Here is a 26,029-nt window from a genome sequence, read left to right on the forward strand (position 1 = left end):
ATGAACCCTATGTTATAGTGTAGTAATTTCTTGTGCCTTATTTTAGTTAAATCTCTCTAGTTCATTCAAGTGTGCTTATTGTTGATTCTTGTTGTTGTTTGGCCAGAAATGGCAAGATTATTTAATTATGTTTGATGCTGGAAGGATTAAATATAATGGAAAGAACTTAGATGACATAAGTCATAATCTATATTAGGTTATGTTAGTAAGTAACATAGGGATGTGTTATTTTCCTTGTGTAACTTTCGAGAATTGAACCTTGAATTTGTATTCTTAAATCTGATTTGGCATAGGAATATGTTTAATTAGGTAAAAGAATTAATATCATGAAATTTGGGAAAGTTTTATAAGTTTTTATTGAATTCTTGTTAAACTGTGAGTTTTGCTAAAATATTACTGCGACAATCTGTTTAGTATAATTAACATAGGGGAAAATTAATAATTCAAGTCAATTTTACAATCCACGTGTTTCTTTCGAATTACTTTGTTTAGTTCAGTTTTATTTTCAGTATTTTTATCTTTTTAATATTTCGTTTAGCTCACAAACAACCCATTAATTGTCAATATCTTTAAGTTGTTTAGTAATTGTTTTGCCTATTTTTCTATTTTGCAATCCCTGTGGAGATGATCTACTTATCATTGTATTACTTGTGTGATTGCGTACACTTGTGTAGTTAAATCAAATATCAAATTGCACAACAAGTTTTTGGCGTCGTTGCCTAGGATTGGAATTAGAAATCTGTGTAATATTATTTTCTTGCTCTTGTGTTTTCTCATGTGATCTACTATATGAATGAGCAAGAAGACATTGAACTAGCTCTTATTGACTTTGAGATTGAACGAACAGCTAGAAGAAGACTAAGGGAACAACAGGCTCAAAATTGCCTTAATATGGCTGAAGAGTTTGAAGGTTGAGGGTGCTAATAATATCACTAACGAGATTGCTATGGCTGATAATAGAGAGAGAGCCATAAGGGAGTATGCTGCCCCCATGTTCAATGAGCTCAATTCGGGCATTGTTAAGCCTGAAATTCAAGCACCCCAATTCGAGTTAAAGCCCGTGATGTTCCGAATGTTGTAAACAGTGGGTCAATTTAGTGGGCTATCTACTTAGGATCCTCATCTTCATCTTCGTTCATTTTTGGAGGTGAGCGATTCTTTCAAGCTACAATGTGTGAGTGACGAGGCCCTAGAGCTTGGCTCAACACACTTTCTCCTGACTCGGTGACTGCATGGAATGAGTTGGCTGAAAAATTCTTGATGAAGTACTTTCCTCCTACCAAAAATGCCATGTTTCGCAATGAAATCATGTCTTTTCAGTAGCTGGAAGATGAATCCTTTTGTGAAGCTTGGGAGAGATTTAAAGAGTTATTGAGAAAGTGCCCACACCATGGGATTTCGCATTGTATACAAATGGAAACATTCTATAATGGGCTTAATTCTTCCACTCGCATGGTGTTGGATGCTTCAGCTAATGGGGCTATGCTCTCTAAGTCCTACAATGAAGCCTATGAGATTTTGGAAAGGATTGCTAGCAACAATTACCAATGGTTCGATGCTAGAGCCTCAACAAGTCAAAAAGTAGCGGGTGTACTTGAAGTAGATGCATTGACAGCTTTGACCGCTCAAGTTTCATCAATGACTAACCTTCTCAAGAACATGAGATTGGGGGGAACGGTACAACCAGTTGCTATGGGACAAGTTGTTGATGTGTCTTGTGTTTATTGTGGAGATGGGCACACTTTTGAGAGTTGTCCTTCAAATCCCACTTCAGTTTGTTATGTGGGGAATCAAAATGCCAATCGTAATAACCAATATTCAAACTCTTATAATCCAGGATGGAGGCAGCATCCAAATTTCTCATGGAGGGTTAAGGAACTAGTTCAAGCGGAGCACCAATGCAAAACAATCCTACATATCCACCGGGGTTTTCTCAATAACCACCAAGAGCTCAGCCCCCTCCTCCTCAAGTGTCTCAATCAAGCTCGTTGGAGAGTTTAATGAAAGAATATATGGCCAAGAATGATTCTGTGATTCAAAGCCAAGCGGCCTCCTTGAGGGACCTAGAGATTCAAATGGGGCAGCTAGCTAATGAGTTGAGGAATAGACCACTAGGAACCTTGCCTAGTGACACCGAAAATCCAAGGAGAGATGGTAAAGAGCAATGCAAGGCGATCACTTTGAGGAGTGGTAAAAATCTGGAGTAGAATGAGGACAATCCTAAGAGAAAAAATGAGCCCACTTCAATCTAAAGTAGTGTGGAAAAAAGAAAAAAGAGTTGGGAGTTCGAATATGTCCAATACTGATCCTGAAGCAAATGCTGAAGCAATTCCTCCGCAAAATGCATCAGAGAAGCTAATTAGCAAGCCACCTCCACCATTTCCTCAGCGATTTCAAAAGCAGCAGCAAGATAGCCTATTTCAAAGATTTTTGGATGTTTTGAAGCAACTCCACATCAACATACCTCTAGTGGAAGCTTTGGAACATATGCATAATTATGTGATGTTCTTAAAGGATATTTTGACAAAGAAAAGGAGGCTTGGCAAATTTGAAACGGTTGCTTTAACTGAAGGTTGTAGTGCTATTTTGAAGAATAAAATTCCTCCAAAGTTGAAGGATCCATGCAGTTTCACAATTCCAATTTCTATTGGGGGGGGGGGGGGGGCGAGAAGTTGGTAAAGCTCTTTGTGATTTGGGAGCTAGAATTAATTTGATGCCCATGTCCATTTTTAAGAAGTTGGGAATTGGAAAAGCAAGGCCAACTACACTCACTTTGCAATTATCTAACCGTTCTATGGTGCATCCAGAGGGAAAGATTGAAGACGTCTTAGTACAACTTGACAAGTTCATTTTTCCGGTAGATTTTATTATTCTTGACTATGAGGAAGATAGGGATGTACTGATCATCTTGGGGAGACCATTTCTTGCCACCGGGAGGACGTTGATAGATGTTGAAAAAGGAGAGCTCACCATTCGAGCTCAAGATGAACAAGTCACATTCAAGGATTTTAATCCTATACGATCTCTTAATGAAGTTGAAGCTTGCTTGGCCATAAGTGCTTCTTACTTCAAGTTGATTGAAATGATGCATGAAAAGCATAGCAAGGGAGTGAAGAAAAAGGTCCCTTTTGAAGAAATTGAGAAAGGTAGTGAGCCATGGATAAGTAAGGAAGAAGAACCATCTCATCTTCCAAAGCTACCAAAGAAAAAGAAGAAGAAAAAGAAACATAGTAGAAAGCCATAATCGCAAATGTTGGAAGTTGGGAAGAGAGTGTTTTTCTCAAAATCTCTAGTGAAATCAAGTTGTGATTGTGGTTTCTTCGTGAACAAGGTGTTTCCCAATGGTGTGGTGGAATTATATGATGAGCATTTGGGGAGAGCATTTAAGGTAACAAGGAAAGGAACAAATTTTGGGGGAAGTGAGGTTGAGCAATACCAAACCTCGGTTTCCTTGAAAGATCCTTAGAAAAAAAAAGTGAAGTTTGGGTTGCTATGGTTTTTGGAGGATCCATTTGTAAAGCAACTCAATGAAAGAAAGAATAAAAATTCATTAAAAAAATAATAGAAAAAAATGAATGATGAAAAAAAAAACTAGAAAAAATATCAATTAAAAAGAATGAAAAAATATATATTAGTGTTTTTAGTTGTTTTCATTTTAATTTTTTTTATGTTAATTTCATTTTAGTGTAATGTTGTTTTTGGAAGTAGTGTTACGTTTGTTCTTGTGTTTCAGGGGTTCAAAGGTGAGAAATTGGTATTCTAGAAGTAAATTCAGGGTCTGATGATTTTGCGAACTTTTTGCTTCAGGAAGCAGAGAGCAAAAATTCCAAAAAAAAAAAGAGGAGTTCCGTCAAAAAATTTGCTGAAGCAAAAATTTAGCCAATTTGAAGCAGGCACAATTTGAATAGGGCGTGGTTTCACTCAGAAAAAAAAAAGGAATAATAATAATAACCCCAAGCTACTCAAGACCATACCCTAACCCGAATGCCCTCATTCCTTTTTCTCTTCATGCCTCTGTCCTTTTCCTAAGCCACCACCACCATTTTCCTCACCTCCAAGCACCACCGCCTGCAAAATTAGCACCAAACCCAGCTCCGCCTCCCTCCTTCCTGCGAGATCCCCGAACCCAGGCCAAGAGTCCCTAGGCATCTGCCTTTGCTTCCCATCGCCCTACGAGCCCCATTCGTAGCCACTCCGAGCTCCATGTCCTAGAACCCAGCCGCACCTCGCCTTCCGTGAGCTCGGCCCTTCTGTGAGAAACCCGATCCCGTCATGCCCAGAAAACCCCAAGAGAATCCAGCCCAGAAAGCGAGAATCGCAAGAACTCCATGAGCATCACCGAGAACTCTCCATCTACAACTAGTTGCGCCTCACCAAAGCACCGAGTGACCTAGCTGTGCATCCCTTGAGCAGAGCCTGTATATTCGTCGAATGAGCATTTCTGAACTCTACTCCCCAATTGGATTTTGTTTATGCTTGTTTCTTTGTATTCTCTGTTTTAGGTGTAGTTCTTGCTTACTGGAAATTTTGTGTTGTGTTATACTTTGGTCTCAATTGTTGATAATGAATTTTGTGTTTTGTGTATTGGGTGCTCTGTGTTGTACTTAGTTAGTTATGTTTCTTTGGTGATTTTTGTGCAGTGAGCACCGAAATTTGAGTCATTTACCTTGTGTTTTGTTGCTAGGAAGGTACTTTATTAATATAGTTATCTTTGTTCTGTTTTTAGTTTGTCTTTGTCTTGTTGTGTTGTCATTCTTTTGAGGATATTATTTGTCTTTGTTAGTGTTCACTAGGGGGCTCGATGACATTCTTAAAAAAAACTACAAAAATATAATAAATCTAAGTTAAAGCTGAATGTGATTCTTGCTTGAGTTTTTAAGCTAAATTATTTGGGTATAAATGTTTCTAGCAATTGATTGAAGAGAGTGTTCCTCGTTTTAGTGTGTGCATAGCTTGATTAAACATTTTTGAAACCCTAGAAAGAGCTAGTTTCTTGTGAGAGCTTAAGTTTCTAGAATTACTTAGTGATTGTCCTTGAGGTGAAATCCTGGGCAACACCACACCAATGACATGATTTAGGCCATCCTTGGACCATTTGAGCCTTTGAAGCCTACCCTTTATGCATTTTTATCCCTAGTCACCCCGTTGAGCTTAAGTGTCATTTTCTTGGTTAGCCACTTATTAGCCTAGCTATAAATAATAGCCTCTTTTCACCACACCCTTTAGCACCTTGATCTTTATAGGATTTATTTGTTGTTGTTTTTTGGGGGTTAAGAGGAATAGAGAGTGCGAGAGGCATTGGGTGAGCGTTTTCATTTTCCTCTTTTTCTTATTTTCACCATTGGGGACAATGTTGAATTTTGAGTTTGGCGGGAGAGTGTATTATCATTTTTCTTGTTCTCTTGCCAACTAGTTGTTTATCTTCATTCTAAAAAAAATAGAAAATCCAAAAGAAAAATCAAAAGAAAAGATTATAGAGTGCACTCCCTTGCATCAAAGCAAAGCTAAAAAAAAAAAGTAATAAAGTATGCTTGTAAATATGTTTGGGGTGTAACTCTTCAATTAAAAGGAAAGTTTGTTTTAGTTTTTGTTTTTGTATGTTAGTAATAAAGGCTAGTGGCAAGAGTTATAATTTGTTGTGGGGTGTTATTTGGGAAAATTAATGTGTGCATTGATTTAGGTCCTAGAAAGATTGAGGTGCTTAGGGTGATTCGAGCCAAAATTAATATATCTTATCCTACCTTCACCCTAGCCTATCATTACAAGCTTGATAAAGTCCTATTGATCTTTGGTGTGGTGTTTGTCTACATTAGTGGAGAAAGAATCACTAAGTAACTTTTGGAGCCATTATTTAAGCTTTAGGACCAAGGTCTAGTTTGATTTTTGGTGATTGAAAATGTTTAGGAAAAGCTATGCATGCACTAAAGGGTGAAACACTTGACTCATATTTTGACAGCAACATTAATGCTTGAAGAGTTTATTTTAAAGCTTGTGTAAGTTCAAAATTCAGCTTCTCTTATTCAAAATAATATTCTTGAGAGCCTTCCCCTTTTTAACATTGGCAAATCAAAGATTATCCTCTCTTGTTGTATCTTGTTTTTGTTGTTTTCCTTGTTCTTTTGTTGTTCAATTTGTGTGTCTTTTGTATCTTTTGTTATTTTTTTTAGATTCATCACTCGAGGCCAAGCAATAACTCTATGATATAGAGTTAGTCTTCTTTTACAATTAAGTTTATAAGAAAAGAGTGTTGAATTGAGTCTTTAATCATTAATGTTTTTGTAACAACCCAAATTTACTAATAAGGATTAAGGGCCCTGATTAGTGTGCCGGGAGGGCATAACTGCATTATATGTTATTTAAATGATTAAATGCATGCTTATATAATTATTTGGATATATGTGATGCATGGTTATGTGTACTAGTATGCATGTAGGCCCTGATTAGGTTATAAGGGCATATTCGTAATTTTGGCCCGTTGAGGGCATAAATGTAAATATCTGTGATAAATTTTTGAGACCACATTATTATGTGGATATATTTGTAGCTTGTGACTCGAGACGATCCTAGTGAGCGGTTTAGCGAAAAAGTCACAGCAGGGATTTATACCCGGCTCGGGGCGAGCCTCGGGGTATTTCTAGGAATTCAGGAAATATATTGGAGTCTATTTGATATTGAGGAATATAATTGGTGATTAGTTAGGTGTTGGGAAGTAAGCGGTAACTATTAGAGACATTCGAGGAATTAGCGGGACTTGGGGGCAAATGACCAAAATGTCCCTAGATTAATTTAAAGGCTTAGGAATTATGGGAGGGGGCAAATTGGTCATTTTGTTTAAAAATCATAGATAAGTATTACTCAGCCTTTATGCACTTAGTGGAATGTCTAGAATTTAAAGGAAGCTGAAAAAGGAAAAGAAAAGAAGAATGAAAAGGAAAGAAGGAAAAATAGAAGTCTCTTCTTTCTCTCGGTTTGGGATTTTTTCTCCATTTCATGGGGCTTTTGAAGCTGTGGTTTAGAGGAGGGCTAGGTCAAAGCTTATTAATTGGGTTCTTGACAAAGCTTGAGGAATAGCAGAAGATAGTCATCCAATTGAGGTAAATTTTAAGGTTCTTTTCTTGAATTTCTAGTTTTAGCTGAGATGGTTTTCTAAACTTGAGTTTTGGATGGAATCAAGGGGGATAATCTTGAGGAAGTGAAGGGCTTGAGGCTGAAAGGATACTAGAGATAACCTAGGTTGAAATTCTACATTGAAGGTATGAAATTCTAGCTTTAAAGTCCTGAAGTTTCTATTGTTTTCTGTTGAGTTTTTGAGCTTCAAGCTCAATCATGGTGAATTCTTTATCTTGGGGTGCATGTGGTTGATTTTCATATGGTTGGGTCTTATGGGATGTGTTATAGATGTTGGTAGGCTTGCTTTGGGATATGATTGAGGTTTGGCTCGGGAAAAATCGAAGGAAGAAAAAACAGGGTTGGCTGTGCTGTGACTAGCGTTGCAGCGCTAGCCTTTGGGCGCTACAGCGCTAGGCCTTGTGATCAGAGGGATTTTTGGCTCTATTTGTAGCGCTAAAGCAACCTCTTTATGGCGTTGTAGCGCTACCCTGTTTCCAGAAGGGGATTTTTAGGTTATTTCTTAGGGTTTTTGCCCGGGGGCTCGGGGTTTGATTCCACCACCCCGTTTGGTGGAATTAGGGCTTCCCGAGGGCTCGGGATTGGTCCTGAGATTAGGTTTTGGGATTGAAGTTCGGTAATGGTTATAACTTATGACCGTGACTAGGTGTACGCTAGGGCTCGGAAGGGATCGTGCTTGAGGGTTGTCATCATTGATCAAAGCTATCGGAATTCAAAGATAAGAAAACTGCACCTGGTTATGTGATTATGTTGGGACTAAGAGCTCCCTATATTTGTATGATTTCATAGATGGTATTATGCCATGGGACATGTGATAAATGACCTAAGAGTTTCGAAATCAATATTTGCGCACAGGGCGCGGCTTGGCCACTGGTAGCTAAGGACAGCTTGATATTCACTTAGCTCAGTTTAAGCGGGCCGGAGTCTGTGGGGTAAATAGCAGGTGCGACCTAAGGGTGTCGACCCTGATTGTTATATGTGAATTGGTTGTTAATGATAATTGATAAGCTTGGTATGCTGAATGCCTGATTGTATGCATGTCTTGGACTGTTGAGTGTACGTTTACACTGTATGAATTATCTGATTGTTTAACTGATGATTATGCTCTGTTATCGTGTTTTCTTGCTGAGCCTTGGCTCACGGGTGCAACATGGTGCAAGTAAAGGCAAAGGTAAAGTGGACCAGTCCTGAGTGGGAGAGCTTTGAGGCTTAATGTACATAGTCAGCTGATCGGTCGCCACGGCCAAGGAGTGGTACAAGATGGGAAAAGCCTAAATGTCTGTTTTGCCCTTAGAGTGGCTAATAGCTGTACTTTTAACCTGAAATTTTGTAAACTGTCTTTTTAAACGTTATTACTTTAGGGATCCCATGTAAAAGTATGTTTGAATATATGAATTGTAACTTTTGTGACCGAAAACTTTTAACCCTAGTTCAACTAAAGTCTCAATAACACGTTTCTAACTAAATGACTTTATTAGCAAGTCTTGCACCTTTATAAACACACAGTGTAATGGTCTTGGCTATCCCGGGCGTTAGAACTTGGTATCAGAGCGTCCTAGGTTTAAGGGTTCCTGAAGACTGGCTGGACATGTACATTCGGCGCGAAAGACAAGCTCGACTCAAGGTTTGGTAATTGTGTATGCATGATTATATGCTTAAATGATTAGAAAGGATTATGAATGCTGATATATGTATGATAATAGGAAGCATGAGATACTGATAGGGCCCGGCCCTTGACTATTGTGTGATGATATTGAGGCATGCTTATTAGCATTGCTATGCATGTGAGTGAATATATGGATTAATACTTGGATAAACTGTTATATCTTGATTATTTGTGAATGTTTTAGTTCTAATGGTGGATCATGGAAGGATTATTACCCTTTCATCATAGTCTGACTGCCGAGTCGTTGATTGCAGATTAACTTGGATAACTATCCGTCCAAGGAAATCTACGCAACAAGCCGGCATCAGGTCTGAGACTAGAGATGATGACCAGGGCCAGACCCCTCTGCCAATCCCCTAAAGAACTGGCAGCAACTTATGGCAGACATGCAAGCACGGCTACAGAGCCAGGATGAGCAGTTCTGAATTCTGCGACAGCAGGCTCCGTTAAGGAGTGCTGCCCCTATTGTGCCACCTGCAGTGGTACCAGTTGTACAGCCAGTAAAGGTTGGGAATAGATAAGAGTCGTTGTATGAGCAGTTCAGGAAATAGCAGCTCCCAATCTTTGAGGGAGGACCTGATCCATTGAAGGTCGAATAGTGGATGACCATGATTACTACTATCCTGGATTTCATGAGGGTAGAGGGACATGACAGAGTGGCCTGTGCCACATATATGTTGAGAGAGGATGCCCGTATCTGGTGGGAAGTGGCATCACAGACCAGAGATGTGACCACTCTGAGTTGGGAAGGATTCAAGGACCTATTCAGTCATAAATAACTATAACGTTGCCATCAGGGCAACAAAGGTAAATGAGTTTGTGGGGTTGGTTCAGGGCAGCATGACAGTTACAAAATATGCCTTGAAGTTCGACAGACTTGCGAAGTTTGCACCAAATCTTGTGCCTACTGATTCAGCTAGGCAGGTCAGATTTATCAGAGGGCTTAATGCTATGATAGCCCGAGATGTGAGGATTACAACAGTTCCTGGGGGGACAACTTATGCCCAGGCTGTTGAGAAGGCTCTTACCGCTGAGGAAGCGGAGAATAAGATCTGGATGGAGAGTGCAGTAAGGCGGGAGGGTCGCAGGGTGGTGCCTCCATATTCTGGGTCTGGTAGGGGAGGAGGCCCCAGTGATCTGAAGAGGAAGACCACTGATACTTTGACTGCTTCCGGTCCTGATAAGAGGGGTCGGGGTACCCAGGATGGCCGTCAGGATGGCGGTGATTCATGGAGGAGCTATCGTGAGTGCATGAGGTGCAAAAGATGCCATCCGGGTGAATGTCGAGCTAAGGCCTGTTATGTGTGTGGGGTACTGGGACACCTCAAGAAGGACTGCCCAACAGTGAAGAAAGGAGATGCAGGGAAGGTGGACAACTTGACTCTAGTTCGAATGTTCACCCTGACGCAGGCAGAGGCCGAAGCTAGTCCCTCGGTAGTGACAGGCCAGCTTTCTAGCGCTGGCTCTTCTTTTACTGTATTGATTGACTCTGGTGATACACATTCGTTTGTTTTGAGTAAGGTAATTGATAGACTGTGTAGACCTAGTGAGTATTATACTTCAGGATTTGGGACTATTTTGCCTACAGGAGAACTGGTAGTTTCTAGGAGGTGGATTAGAGCACTGCCAGTAATGGTTGATGGTAGGGAATTGTCAGTAGACTTGACTGAGTTGGGTATGGAGGACTTTGATATGATTTTAGGCATGGATTGGCTGGTTAGATACCGAGCTACTATTGACTGCAGAAAGAAGATGGTGACCTTTGAGCCGGAGGGTGAGGATCCCTTTGTCTTTGTGGGAGCGGTGCAGGGAGGATGTATAGGTTTTCTGGCTAGTGTGGTAGATACCACTAAGGTTTTGCCAACAAGACAGGAGGAGACCAGATTGGTTTGCGAGTTCTTGGATGTGTTTCCTGAGGACTTACCCGGACTGCTGCCGCGTAGGGAGATTCAGTTTGTTATTGAGTTGGCGCCAGGGACAGAGCCAGTGTCGAGGGCACCATATAGAATGGCACCGGCAGAACTGAAGGAATTGAAGATACAATTACAGGAGCTTCTGGATTTGGGGTTCATCAGACCTAGCTACTCTCCATAGGGAGCTCCAGTTTTGTTTGTGAAGAAGAAGGATGGAGCTCTGAGAATGTTTATAGACTACAGGGAATTGAACAAGTTAACTATCAAGAATAAGTATCCACTACCAAGGATTGATGACTTGTTCGATCAGATGCAGGGTAAGACGGTGTTCTCAAATATTGATTTTCGATCAGGTTATCACCAGTTAAGGATCAAGGACGAGGACATACCGAAGACGACCTTTCGGACGAGGTATGTGCACTATGAGTTTCTGGTCATATCGTTTGGTTTGACAAATGCCCCAACAGCCTTTATGGATCTAATGAATAGGGTGTTCAAGGACTTTCTGGATCAGTTTGTTATTGTCTTCATCGACGACATCTTAGTGTACTCTAGTTCAGAGGCAGAGCACGAGTTTCATCTTTGACAGGTTTTGTAGAGATTGAAGGAGCATCAGTTGTACACCAAGTTTAAGAAATGTGAATTTTGGCTACCAGAAGTGACATTCCTTTGACATATTGTTGGTGCAGATGGGATTAAGGTGGATCCATTTAAGGTGGAGGCAGTTAGGGGTTGGCCGAGGCCAAGGAACGCCTCGGAGGTGCAGAGTTTTCTTGGTCTAGCAGGTTACTACAAACAGTTTGTGGAAGGCTTCTCGAAGTTAGCGGCACCGATGACTAAATTGACACGAAAGAAGTTGAAGTTTATCTGGTCAGAAAAGTGTGAAAATAGTTTCCAAGAATTAAAGTGACGAATTATTACCGCGCCTGTGTTGAGTCTTCTTTCGGGGGAAGGAAAGTTTGTGGTTTATTGTGATGCATCGAGGTTGGGTTTAGGCTGTGTGTTGATGCAGAACGAGAAAGCCATTGCTTATGCGTCACGACAGCTGAAGGAGTATGAGCGACGGTATCCTACCCATGACTTGGAGTTAGCAGCGATGGTATTCGCACTGAAAGTTTGGCAGCATTATCTATATGGGGAGAAGTGCGAGATATACACCGATCATAAGAGTTTGAAGTATTTTTTCACACAGAAGGACCTGAACATGAGGCAGAGACGTTGGCTGGAGTTGGTAAAGGATTATGATTGTGATATTATTTACTATCCGGGGAAAGCCAATGTAGTTGCGGATGCGTTGAGCCGGAGGGGCCCAGGTCAGTTATATAGCTCCACCCAGATCTTGAGAGAGTTAGCTGATGAGATGGTCAGAGCGGGAATAGAATTGGTGGTGGGTCGGTTGGCCAATATTACTCTGTAGTTGACCCTGCTAGAGCGAATTAAGGAAGGTCAATTGGTAGACGCTCAGTTACAGGAGGTTAGGGAGAATGTCTTAGTGGGAGTAGCAAAGGACTATTCTATTTCTGAGGTTGGCTTACTACGGTATCAGGGACGGATTTGTCTTCCAGCTGATGAGGGGATCAGATAAGAGATATTAGAGGAGTCACAGACAACGTTGTACTCACTTCATCTGGTACCACGAAGATGTATCGGGATCTACGTGCGTTATATTGGTGGCCCGAAATGAAGAAGGATGTGGTGGAGTACGTAGCCAGATGTTTAACCTATCAGCAAGTGAAGGCTGAGCATCAGTGACCGGCAAGGTTGCTTCAGCCTTTGGGTATTCCCGAGTGGAAATGGGAGGATCTTACGATGGATTTTGTGGGAGGTTACCCAGGATAGTAGGGCTTCGTGACTCGGTGTGGGTGATAGTGGATAGATACACCAAGTCAGCTCATTTTCTTCCCGTGAAGACGACATATATTGTGGATCAGTATGCAGAGTTGTATGTGAGGGAGATCGTACGTCTCCATGGGGTTCCTAAATCTATAGTGTCAGACCGGGATCCTATCTTTACCTCAAAGTTTTGGGGTAGTTTGCAGAAGGCTATAGGGACTCAGCTGAAGTTCAGCACGGTCTTTCATCCTTAGACTGATGAACAGTCTGAGAGGACGATTCAGGTATTGGAGGATATGCTCAGAGCATGTGTGATTGACTTTGAGGGATCGTGGAGTAAGTATCTTCCGTTGATTGAGTTTTCATATAACAATAGTTACCAATCGATGATTGGAGTAGCTCCCTATGAGATGTTGTATGGGAAGAGATGTAGATCACCCATTCATTGGGGTGAGATGGGTGAGTGGAAGTATTTGGGGCCGGATATGGTTCAAAAGACAAATGAAGTTATTGAGAAGATCCGAGTTAGGATGCTCGCCTCACAGAGCAAACAGAAAAAGCTACGCTGATCCCAAGCATAGAGACGTGGAATTCTAGGTTGGGGACCATGTGTTTCTTTGAGTTTCACCACTGCGAGGGGTGAGGAGGTTTGGGAAGAAGGGCCAGCTAAGCCCTAGGTTCATCGAACCTTTTGAGATCTTGGAAAAGATCGGTCAGGTGGCTTACAGGTTAGCTTTGCCACCGTCGTTGTCAGGAGTCCATGACATATTCCATGTTTCTATGCTCTGGAAGTACGTCTCAGATACGACACATGTGTTGAAGTATGAAGATCTGGAATTGCAGACATATATGTCTTATGAGGAACAACCGGTTCCGATTTTGGATCGGAAGGATAAAGTTCTACCCAATAAGACGATTCCTCTTGTTAAAGTGTTATGGAGGAATAGTAGGGTCGAGGAGGCGACCTAGGAGCTTGAGTCAGCAATGCAGGATCAGTATCCCGAGTTATTCAGGTAAATTTCGAGGACGAAATTCTCATTAGGAGGGGATAGCTGTAACGACCATAATTTAATAATAAGGCTTAAGGGCCTTGATTAGTGTGACGGGAGGGCATAACTGCATTATATGTGATTTAAATGATTAAATGCATGCTTATATAATTATTTGGATATATGTGATGCATGACTATGTGTACTAGTATGCATGTAGGCCCTGATTAGGTTATAAGGGCATATTCGTAATTTTGGCCCGTTGAGGGCATAAATGTAAATATCTGTGATAAATTTTTCAGACCACATTATTATGTGGATATATTTGTAGCTTGTGACTCAAGGCGATCCTAGTGAGCGGTTTAGCGGAAAAGTCACAGCGAGCATTTATACCCGGCTCGGGGCGAGCCTCGGGGTATTTCTGGGAATTTAGAAAATATATTGGAGTCTATTTGATATTGAGGAATATAATTGGTGATTAGTTAGGTGTTGGGAAGTAAGCGGTATATATTAGAGACATTCGAGGAATTAACGAGAATTGGGGGCAAATGACCAAAATGCCCCTAGATTGATTTAAAGGCTTAGGAATTATGGGAGGGGGCAAATTGGTCATTTTGTTTAAAAATCAAAGATAAGTATTACTCAGCCTTTATGCACTTAGTGGAATGTCTAGAATTTAAAGGAAGCTGAAAAAGGAAAAGAAAAGAAGAAGGAAAAGGAAAGAAGGAAAAATAGAAGTCTCTTCTCTCTCTCGATTTGGGATTTTTTCTTCATTTCTTGGGGCTTTTGAAGCTGTGGTTCAGAGGAGGGCTAGGTCAAAGCTTATTCATTGGATTCTTGACAAAGCTTGAGGAATAGCAGAAGATAGTCATCCAATTGAGGTAAATTTTAAGGTTCTTTTCTTGAATTTCTGGTTTTAGCTGAGATGGTTTTCTAAACTTGAGTTTTGGATGGAATCAAGGGGGATAATCTTGAGGAAGTGAAGGGCTTGAGGCTGAAAGGATACTAGAGATAACCTAGGTTGAAATTCTACATTGAAGGTTCTAGCTTTAAAGTCCTGAAGTTTCTATTGTTTTCTGTTGAGTTTTTGAGCTTCAAGCTCAATCATGGTGAATTCTTTATCTTGGGGTGCATGTGGTTGATTTTCATATGGTTGGGTCTTATGGGATGTGTTATAGATGTTGGTAGGCTTGCTTTGGGATATGGTTGAGGTTTGGAAGGATTTTGTAGAAGTTTGGCTCGGGAAAAATCGAAGGAAGAAAAAATAGGGTTGGCTGTGCTGTGACTAACGCTGTAGCGCTAGCCTTTGGGCGCTACAGCGCTAGGCCTTGTGATCAGAGGGCTTTTTGGCTCTGTTTGTAGCGCTAAAGCAACCTCTTTATGGAATTGTAGCGCTACCCTGTTTCCAGAAGGGGATTTTTAGGTTATTTCTTAGGGTTTTTGCCCGGGGGCTCGGGGTTGGTCCCGAGATTAGGTTTTGGGATTGAAGTTCAGTAATGGTTCTAACTTATGATCGTGACTAGGTGTACGCTAGGGCTCGGAAGGGATCGTGCTTGAGGGTTGTCATCATTGATCAAAGCTATCAGAATTCAATGGTAAGAAAACTGCACCCGGTTATGTGATTATGTTGGGACTAAGAGCTCCCTATATTTGTATGATGTCATAGATGGTAATATTCCATGGGACATGTGATAAACGACCTAAGAGTGTCGGAATCAATATTTGCGCACAGGGCGCGGCTCGGCCACTTGTAGCTGAGGACAGCTTGATATTCACTTAGCTCGGTTTAAGCGAGCCGAAGTCAGTGGCGTAAATAGGGGGTGCGACCTAAGGGCGTCGACCCTGATTGTTATATGTGAATTGGTTGTTAATGATAATTAATAAGCTTGGTATGTTGAATGCCCTATTGTATGCATGTCTTGGACTGTTGAGTGTACGTTTACACTGTATGAATTATCTGATTGTTTGACTGATGACGGGTGCTACGTGGTGCAGGTAAAGGCAAAGGTAAAGTGGACCAGTCCTGAGTGGGAGAGCTTTGAGGCTGAATGTACATAGTCAGCTGATCGGTCGCCACGGCCGATGAGTGGTACAGGACAGGAAAATCCTGAATGTCTGTTTTGCCCTTAGAATGGCTAGTAGCTGTACTTTTAACCTGAAATTTTGTAAACTGTCTTTTTAAACGTTATTACTTTAGGGATCTCATGTAAAAGTATGTTTGAATATATGAATTGTAACTTTTGTGATAGAAAAATTTTAACCCTAGTTCAACTATAGTCTCAGTAACACGTTTCTAACTAAATGACTTGATTAGCAAGTCTTACACCTTTATAAAAACACAGTGTAACGGTCTTGACTATTCAGGGCGTTACAGTTTTAATTAATTTGATCTTTGTGTCTTGTGTAGTTTAAGTTTATAGTTGAGTTTGTTTTAACTATTTTGGACTTATATAATTACTCTGCTTCCATTTTTTGTGATAAAGGAGCTCAAGCTAGTTTGGGAAGCAAAAGGAGTGGAAAAGTTGGCAAGAAATAGTGGAAACATGCTGAAATATGCACTTTTGCTAAGAGGATTGTTGCAGCATTCTGGAGCAACGTGGTCAACTATAGCCTAGCTAGAAAAAGTCATTGCTAAAAGGTTTTTCCAGCTAGGCTGAGGTGTAAAAATAGCCACATAGGCACTCTTATGTCAAAATTGTGGTGGATTAAAGAAAGGGCCTAAAAGGGGAAAAGTTGTGGATTGGGCTTACTAATTTTAGAAGGGAATTCTACCCTAGGTTAAAAAAGGGAGCATCACGTGAAAGAGTGGAGGAGGCGGCCATTTTTTTGGGAGAAAGGAGAGTCTCACATTTTTGGGGGAAAGAAAAGCAAGAAAGAGGAAGAAAAACCTGAAATCAAGGAAGAAGAAGAGGAGAACGCATAAAGAAGCTCAAGCATCAATTGGATTTGTTCTTTCTCTTGTTTCTAAACTTCATTTTATATTTTTTCTAGTTTGATTTCTAACTTATGGGCTGTATTGAATTGAGATTAATGCTCTTTAACTCAGGCATGAACTAATTTTTTGTGTGGCTTGAATTGTTGATGAACCCTGTGTTATAGTGTAGTAATTTCTTGTGCCTTATTTTAGTGAAATTTCTCTTGTTCATTCAAGTGTGCTTATTGTTAATTTCTTGTTGTTGTTTGGCCAGCAATGACAAGATTATTTAATTATGTTTGATGCTGGAAGGATTAAATATAATGGAAAGAACTTGAATGACACAAGTCATAATCTATATTAGGTTATGTTAGTAAGTAACATAGCGATGTGTTATTTGCCTAGTGTAACTTTTGAGAAATGAACCTTGAATTTGTAATCTTAAATTTGATTTGGCATAGGAATATGTTTAATTAGGTAAAAGAATTAATATCATGAAATTTCGGAATGTTTTATGAGTTTTTATTGAATTCTTGTTAACCTTGGAGTTTTGCTAAAATATTGCTGCCACAATCTGTTCAGTATAATTAACATAGGGGAAAATTAATAATTCAAGTCAATTTTACAATCCATGTGTTTCTTTTGAATTACCTTGTTTAGTTCAGTTTTATTTTCAGTATTTTTATCTTTTTAATTTTTTGTTTAGCTCACAAACAACCCATTAATTGTCAACATCTTTAAGTTGTTTAGTAATTGTTTTTGCTTATTTTTCTATTTTGCAATCACTGTGGAGATGATCTACTTATCATTGTATTACTTGTGTGATTGCGTACACTTGCGTATTTAATCAAATCTCAATTTGCACAACATACTTTAATGGTTTTATTGTTGTATTTACGAATTTATGTGTGAAAATCAGTTCTATACATGTATATGCTTTCTATTGTATGTTATTTTGTGGAATAAGGAGCATGCATATAGACTTATATAAATGAGATTCTACAAAGACAAAGACCCTATACCGAGATGTTCTTGGTATAGGAACTTAATATTTTCTCGGCCTGTGAACGATTCCCGCCTATGCAAAAATACATATATCGATGACATGTTATCGGTATTGTGCCCTCGGTACTACATGATTTTTTTGTAGTGACAAGATATTGGGTGATAACCAACCAAGCATTGCAAAAAGCCAACCTTGATTATTTGTAAATGATTTTTCACATTTTAAATTTAATTACCGTCTTCATTGATTTTTTTTTTTTTTAGATGCAAAAATGAATAAAGAGCATTTGGAGAAGTAAAGTGACAGGAAAATTACCCAAGAAAACATAGAGAAGTGCACCCCCATCAAGAGAACACAACACAACAAACTAAATTGAACTAAGCTGGTATCCTCAGTGAAACAATCGAAACACACTAGGGAACCCAGTCAGGAGAATTAAAACTTAAACTCGACATAATTATCCAACAACTTTGTGTCCAGTTCGTCCTCCTTAATCCGTTATCCCTTCCTAAACGAAGCATCCATTTTGCAAGATTGTGGGCTGCGAAATTGGTCTTCCAACTCACCTTTTGAATCTCCTAACTCGCAAATTTTTTGCATTCTCGATAGAATAGACGATGGGTATTCTGAAGCACCAAACAAGTAGGCTCTACTTGCTGAGAGAAGCTTTTAGTAACCAAAGAAGCATCACTTTGGAAGATCACAAAAAGCTCCATCCTTGGGTATTAGCAAAGCTAGCTGCGTAAACAACTGCCAGAGCTTCTGCCAAAAGTCGATCCGAGGCAGAAATCTCTTTGCAAGCAAGAGCAACTACAGTACTCTTCCAATTGCTAGCCACCAGCTCTAAACAAGCCATGTTGTTGTAGATATTAATATCAATATTGAGAATAATCCAACTTTGAAGAGAAGGAACCCAATTCTAACAAGGCTTTGAGAGGAACCCTTGCTTGAGCTCCATTATTCTACCAGTTGTGACAGACAACGACAGTCTTAACTTATTTAGACAAAGAATACGTTAAAATGTCTTTAATTGATATCAATAAATAAATTGAATATAAACCTGATAATTAATGGCAAAGTGGTAAAACTAAATAATATATTATTGTACTAAATTTCACACATACTATATATTATATATATTATGTATTAAATTTGACACAATTTTTAATATCGTCTCTAATGGGGGAGATGGGAGATTGGAGATGTATTTATTATGTTAAATTTGGCACAAAAAATTAATATGTGATATATTTGACACAATTTTTACCAATATGGTCCAATGCATAATTGTAAAAGTTGATGCAAAAATCAATTTTTCATTAATGCTTATTTGATATATTTTTTTAAATGTACCAAAAGTAATAAAAAAATTTATATTTAATTGTTGATAATTAAATATAATAATAAAAAATAATAAGATAATAGTCTAATATTTAATACTAATAGATAAATATAATATTAAAATAATTAAAATGACATAAAAGTAAACAAAAATATGTAGTATTTATGGTGATCGAAAATATGCATAATCAAATTTGGCACAAATTTTAGCACTTGCCTAATTAAGTATAATTTTTGTCATACTATTAGAGTAAGTATTTTCTAAAATGAGCTATATTTTAGCAATTTATTACTAATATAACATTACATTAGAGATGCTCTAACATGTGCAAAATTTAATACAATTTTATTAATTTTTAAAATACTAATATATAGCATTGCATAACAAATTTATCACTCCATGGAGATGATAGCTACACTTTCTTGACATAAATACTTCTATGGTTAAAACATTAAACAATTTTTTTTTCCTTTCAATTAATCATCTAAGAGGATAAAAACATTAACTTATTTGCAGATGAAATGAACAATGGTTTTCTTCATTTTCTGCAAACTATGCCATTTCCAATCCCAGAAGCTCCACTACAATCCAGATACTCCGTCTCCATTGACTTCTTTGGCTCAAAAGCTTTGACCGGAGAGAAACTGCAAGCATTACAATCAGCAGAGAGAAGTGACGTCGTTTTATACCTGTCTTCACCTCCTACAATCGGCATAGCCACTCCCGGCTTCGCAGGGTTTTCGAAATCATGCTGGTAAGTTCTCCCAAGAACTCCTTCAACTTTAGAAGACAAGCCATAGAATCTGAACTGCACCTCAAGATGAGCGAAGCAGTCGTTTTGAGGTATCTGGTAGTTGGGGAATCTCGTCATCTTCTTTGGTCACAGGCACAACGTTGACTAAAATCTCAGCCACTTCAGGGATGTTGACCGTGACGCTGTTCTTGTTTGAGGTTCTTTGAACTCGAATTCTGGTATCTGGGCATTCCCAAAACGACAAATGGCTATCTGGGACGACAAGATTTTCGCCATTGAAGGAGAATCTAAGATGGTCTACTTGGTCGTCCCATGTGGAAGCTGGTGTGGCCTCTAGTGAGAAGGTGTTTGAGTCAAAGAGAAGACCGAGAGCTTGAATCCAAGTGTAGTCTCTTGCTCTTCCAGCGGGTCGGAGACCAATGAACCGCGGGCGTTGATTTGGAGGTTTGGATCCGAGACCAAGCTGAAATGCTCGTTTCTCTTGCCATGGAAGTAGAAAACGACACCGTCTCCACCAATGAAACGAGGGTCCAAGCATGCTGATCCAGGTCCATTGCAGTTTGGTTTTCGATCTACATTATAACACAAAGAATGATATGAATACTAGCTAATTTATGAGATGTCTTGTACTATTACAAAAGACTATTTATGATCTTACTTTTACACTCGGCTTGGCAAATGGGAGAGATGCAGTTAACATAACAAACTTTAGCTTTAGGGTCAGTTGGATTTGCTGATGGGCACTGCTGCGGACAAGTTATCTTCTTCGTAAAACATGGGCTGCTTTTGGCGAAGCATACCTTGGTGTCTGGCTTGTTATTTGCTGCTTCAATTTGTACCAAACTACACGACACAAAGAGTAACAGAATGAAGAACAAACTAGTTCCTCTTATGCTTTCCATGGATATACGAGAAAGATAAAAGGGCTAGTTTGAAAAATGACAAGTAATCTTTTTATACTTTTAATAAGTGGACTTTGGGATTGTTTCTAATAATATAGTGTACGTTGGATTCATTACCACTTTGCAGAAATGTTGATTTTAGTGAATGCGTTGGTGGTTTTAAGTAAGAAATGATTAAAGAATTGCTACTACTGTAAACAATACTCAGATTAACTATTGGTAATGACAATAGAATCTTCCTTTATAGAAGCCTCTTGTATTATTTTAATGTGTTAATTATGTACGAAAGAAGTCAGCTTTGTTCATGTGATGAATACAAGTTAAATTTTGGCCCTGCAACCTCGCCGTAGATACTTCTGTTCGTTAGCTTCACAAGGTCACTATTCCTAGTTTTCGTTTTATCTTATCTTATTCTATTTGTCATATAGGTTCATTCTTTAACTTACTCTTCTATTACTACAACTCTAAAATACTACTCACAACACAAGTCACAACCGACCTTCTTGCAAGTTGCCATTTATTTGGCTCAAGGAAACTTCCCTTCATTACCAAGTAATGAACCAAGATATTGTGAGATTTATTGCATGACAGTATGCACGGTTATCCAATTTTCTTAAATATGTTTTCGATTTTTGGTCTCGAAAGTCGTTGTAAAGCTGCATTGTCAAAAGTTATTGTGAAAATTCATTCAAAAAAATGAATTAATTATTATAAAAGCACAAAGCCAAGTACACGTATATGCAGAGAGAACATGTATTGGTTGGGTATATGGCTCAACAATCCCACAAGGATTAGAAACTGCGACTTATATTTTTAAGGCTATAAATAAATCTTAATTCACTCTGTACCATTGAAAAAAATGCATTTTAGTGATTAATTTGACTCAATCAATCTTGTTATTGCAGCTTCTATTTTTTTTAATTATATTATAAACTAAATTATTATATATTTAATTTATTTTTCTAAAAACATATATATACATATAATTTTTAAAAAATTAAATAAAATAAATTTTAATTACACTTTTCACTTATCAATACCCTACCACCAAGTGAGCCCTACCACCAAGTGAGTGGTTTGGGTGTGAATCTCAATGGCTACTTTGTGAGCCTTAAATGTGAAGGTTAATTCCTGCCAGCTCAGCCCCCTTACTTGGTGCACCCAGGGTCGCAAGCCTACTACTTGTGCTTGGATGGGGGCTAGCTAGCACCCCATCATAGGTGGTGACAACCCATCTATAAGATCTAGACGGACATTCTGAAGCGTAGTTGGAAATCTTATTGTCATGCCCAAAGATGGGGCAACTCCCATTTTTTCTAGAAAAAAATAATAATAAGACCCTAACCCATTCTTCCTGCACATTTTTGAATGTTGTATGAAGTGAATTATTTAACTGCAAAATTGAAATCAATATTTAGTACTTAATCTAAATTTAATTTTAAATTTAAAAGAACATATAATATTATACTATTTGTAAATTAATAATTACATTTTTCAAATAATATTTAGGTGCATGATTTTCTATACATGTATATGTATTATGTATTACTAGGTAGAAACAACGTGTAATGTATGTTTTTGCTTAATTTTAAAGTTGTAAATATTGTCTATAATTGTAATAAAAAGTGGTTCATTGTTTTTTTAAAATATATATATAATAGAATGAATTATAATTTTATATTATATATATAAATATTTACATCAATAATATATATATATGACATCTAAACACAACGTTGACATAGATATATATTAACATGGATACATGACATATATTTAAAATATAATAATATTTAAAAAGAAATTAATAATAGAAATGAAATAAGAATAGAAAAAGTCATAGTGTAGACAATAGTATACAAGTATCAACTATTTTTAGTTTCTAATATATCTCCCAATGTCCTTTAGTGAATTTGATGAAGAAAAAAAGCTCAAATCACTTAATAAAAAATAAACTATCACACAAATTTATAAGATAAAAAAAATGATATGAATGTTTTATTATTTCTAAATAAATATGATTTAATTATTTAAATTATCATAAAATATATTAAAAATATCACATTTTAATAAATTAATTAATTTATTTTTGTTTAACTTCATGGTTGTTCTAGTTTTTAAATTTGACAGTGACAACAAAAAATTATATATTATATGTTTAATATAATATTAAGTTTAATTAAATTTTATTTAAGTTATAAATTTTACGGTTTTATTATTTTTAAATAATTATCATTGTAAAATATCTCAAAAATATCATATTTTAATTTGTTTAATTATTTAGAGAATTTATAACAAATGGCCCAAAATAAGTGCATTTGAAGCATAATGTCCCTATTTTAAAAATGGTAGAAAAGTGACCTTTTTAGATTATTAATTACCTAAATGTATCATTTCTATCACTTAAAGATACTACCAAAAAATTTCTCAGCAAAAAAAAAACAATGAGAAGGAGAGGGATACTACCAAAAAAACTCTCAACAAAAAAAACAACAACGAGAAGGAGACATTAATAAGGTTTACCTAAGGTTACAGAAAGTAAGGGTATATATGGAATTTCACTATATTAATTTGTTGTATTGGGTCATTTGTTGATTTTTTTTTTAAACAAAGACATTTATCTAAATAATGGTTGCTTTGGGGGCTAATTTGCTTGTTGCCCCAATTATTTATTTATTTAAGTCCAAGTCATGTTTACAATCTACAGTTAAATATAAGAATATTCTGTTAAATATAAGAATATTCCGTTAAAGTTAACGGAAAAAACTAAAAACCATTAAAATCAAGAATTTTCGTTATCTACACACTTTTTATATAAAAGAGATATACATATAATACCCGATAGTAATTTTTTTATTTGTTATTTATCTAGTTATGATTTAAAAGTGGTTTAAATAAAATAATACTTCAAGAAGTAATATTATTTTAATCAGTCTTAAAAAGTGAGATAATCCCATATAATAAAATTTAAATTGATTTATTTTAGTAGTTGAATAAAATAATTTGGAGAAAGCCCTAGAAATGTTTTAGAATTCATTTCGGGATTAAATAAATAAAATACTGGAGGGGATTATTTTATTTATTTAATAAAGCGTGGTATTATTTAGTCTTTTATTTAATTATAAATAAAAGAATATATTCCCTAGAAAGTTAGTTTGTTGAATTCCATCTAGTGATGCACATGGGTGCGAAATTGGCAAGGAGTGCTCCCCCATCTCTGTTCCCATTTACAATTTTAATCACTGTCCTCGCCCCTATCTCTTTTATTCTCCGTAGGGGTCGAGGCGGAGAATCCTCGTTGGGGAAGGGAATCCCCACAGGAAACCCATTTGTTGAAAAAAAAATTTACATTAGAATTTTAAAATAAAATCTATAATGAATTATATAAAATAAATTATTTCATAATATTTATGAATTAAAATACTATATTGTCCCAAATAAAATTTAAAATATTACTAATATATTACAATAACACATAAAGAAAAATATAAAATATATAAAAAATTAAATGAGACCCCATCGAGGTGCCCCATTTAATATTCGGGGACTGAAAATTATTCTTGTTCCCCATTAAGACGGGGATCCCTCATCTCATTAGGGACTGGTTCCAACAATGCCGATACCAATGGAGAAAGTGTGAAAAATCGGTCACTAAGAAAAATAAGAGAGAATTATTTGAAAATAAATACTTTCCTAAAACTAGGGTGTGGGCGGCCATGCATTGTAGAAGGGGAAGTTTGAATTTAAAGTTTCCTTATTTGTTGGCTATTTAATTGGCTTAGTGATTATTTAGTTGAAAAATAATAGATGCTCTTGGCTATTTTTTACAATTATTAAATTTAGTTAATAGTATATACGAACAAGCATTTAGAGATAATGGATTTAAATATTAATTTCTTTAATAAATGATATAATAGATATTTTGGTATTACCAAATGAATCTATGGTAAAAGATATATTTAGTTATTTGAGTAGATTTCTATTCGGCTAGTTATATATCTTAGTGATATAATATAAGGTTTATATTTTTTTGGACCTTATGTTTTGTCCAATTACTTGTTTAGATCTTGTATTTTGATAAATGATATTTTGGACCCTATATTTTGTAAAATGTTTCAAATAGAACCTTAAACTCGATTTTGGTCAAAGTTTTCTTAGCTAAAATTACAAATAATTCATCAAACTAACAATTTAAAACAAAAACAAAATCATTTTTCTTAGCAACTGTGTTATTATATTCAATTTTGTCTTCATCAAAATTGAATTTAAGAGTTTATTTGAACCATTTTACAAACACACGACAAATACAGGGTCCAAACATGTAGTGAGATAAACATACAAGATCCAAAAGTATAAACCCTATAATATATTTGATGATAATATAGTAATTGTTTAATTGATTAGGAGTATTGAAATGATTGCATATTTGGGTTGAGTAGTTTTAAAATGGTGGAAGATTTTTTCTATTATTGGTATTTACAATATGCTAAGTATCAAAACACAAGGTTGCTGGTTAATAATTAATGGGTAATTTGCCTTGAAATTTCCCAAAGTTTTTTCTTTTACAATTAATTATCCAAGTATTTTTTTTTCGACAAAACTACCCAAAATTACGAAAACATAGTTTCGTAGCTACTCATTTAACATCATTAACTACATATATAGAAGATAAATTTGTGGCAAAACTATCTAACTTTTTTTTTCATTATGACAAAACTACCTGAACTTTTTCTTTCGGAAAAACTACCCAACATTTTTAATATATATATGAAAAAATGTTAAAATAAAAATTAAAAAATTATTAATTAACACGAAAAGGAAAGTAAAGAATGTTAAAAAATTATTCATTATTTTTTAGAAAATTATGAAGACAAGACAAAAAATGATTAAAATTAACTCAAAAATAAAAGTAAAAAATGCCAAAAAAAATATTCATTATTTTTTTAGAAAAATTATAAAGACAACATAAAAAAATAATTAAAATTAACAAAAAATAAAGTGAGGAATGTTAAAAAAATATATTTTCTTCATAAAAAAATTATTTATTAATTTTTAGAAAATTATGAAGACAAGATAAAAATTGATTAAAATTAAAATGAAGATAAGTATTCATATGTTTATATATATATATTTAATTTTTTTTTTATGTTTAAACATTTAAAATGGGTAGTTTTTTTCGTTAAAAAAAATTGGGTAGTTTTGCCATAAAGAAAAAAAAAAGTTAGGTAGTTTGACCACAATTTACATTTTGCGTAGTAGTTACTAGTGTTACGAGGGTAGCTATGCAAACCATATTTTTGTTAGGAAAATTATAACCAATAGCCCTAAATATAGGACTTAGAAAACTAAATGTCTCCTATTTTAAAATTAAAGAAATATAGCCCTTATTTGTCTATTATATTTATGATTTTCCTAATTTGACCTTCATGATACGTTAATTATCATTCCATATTTAATTCCATAAATTTCTTTAAACCACGTTTTTTTGTTGTAATCGTTCTTTTTCTTGCAGCAATTACAAATAAGTCATCTAATAAGTGTGAGGGTATATTTACCTACACATTTTTTAGTTAGACATAATT

General features: G+C 36.4%; 1 protein-coding gene, 1 non-coding gene and 1 pseudogene across 2 annotated transcripts; 1 reads left to right on the forward strand and 2 right to left on the reverse strand.

Moving 5' to 3' along the window:
• Positions 1–1,290: 1,290 nt before the first annotated feature.
• LOC133787510 (small nucleolar RNA R71) lies at positions 1,291–1,397 on the reverse strand. Its single transcript, XR_009872528.1, has one exon. It is a non-coding gene; the product is annotated as a small nucleolar RNA R71 (small nucleolar RNA).
• An 895-nt stretch (positions 1,398–2,292) lies between these two features.
• LOC133785581 (uncharacterized) lies at positions 2,293–3,244 on the forward strand. Its single transcript, XM_062224803.1, has 2 exons — positions 2,293–2,626; positions 2,808–3,244. The coding sequence occupies exons 1-2, from the start codon at positions 2,293–2,295 to the stop codon at positions 3,242–3,244; spliced, it is 771 nt and encodes a 256-aa protein (XP_062080787.1).
• A 15,955-nt stretch (positions 3,245–19,199) lies between these two features.
• On the reverse strand, positions 19,200–20,447 carry LOC133785582 (uncharacterized; annotated as a pseudogene).
• Positions 20,448–26,029: the final 5,582 nt, after the last annotated feature.

Source organism: Humulus lupulus, chromosome 6 (assembly GCF_963169125.1).
Source record: "Humulus lupulus chromosome 6, drHumLupu1.1, whole genome shotgun sequence".
Lineage (NCBI taxonomy): Eukaryota > Viridiplantae > Streptophyta > Magnoliopsida > Rosales > Cannabaceae > Humulus > Humulus lupulus.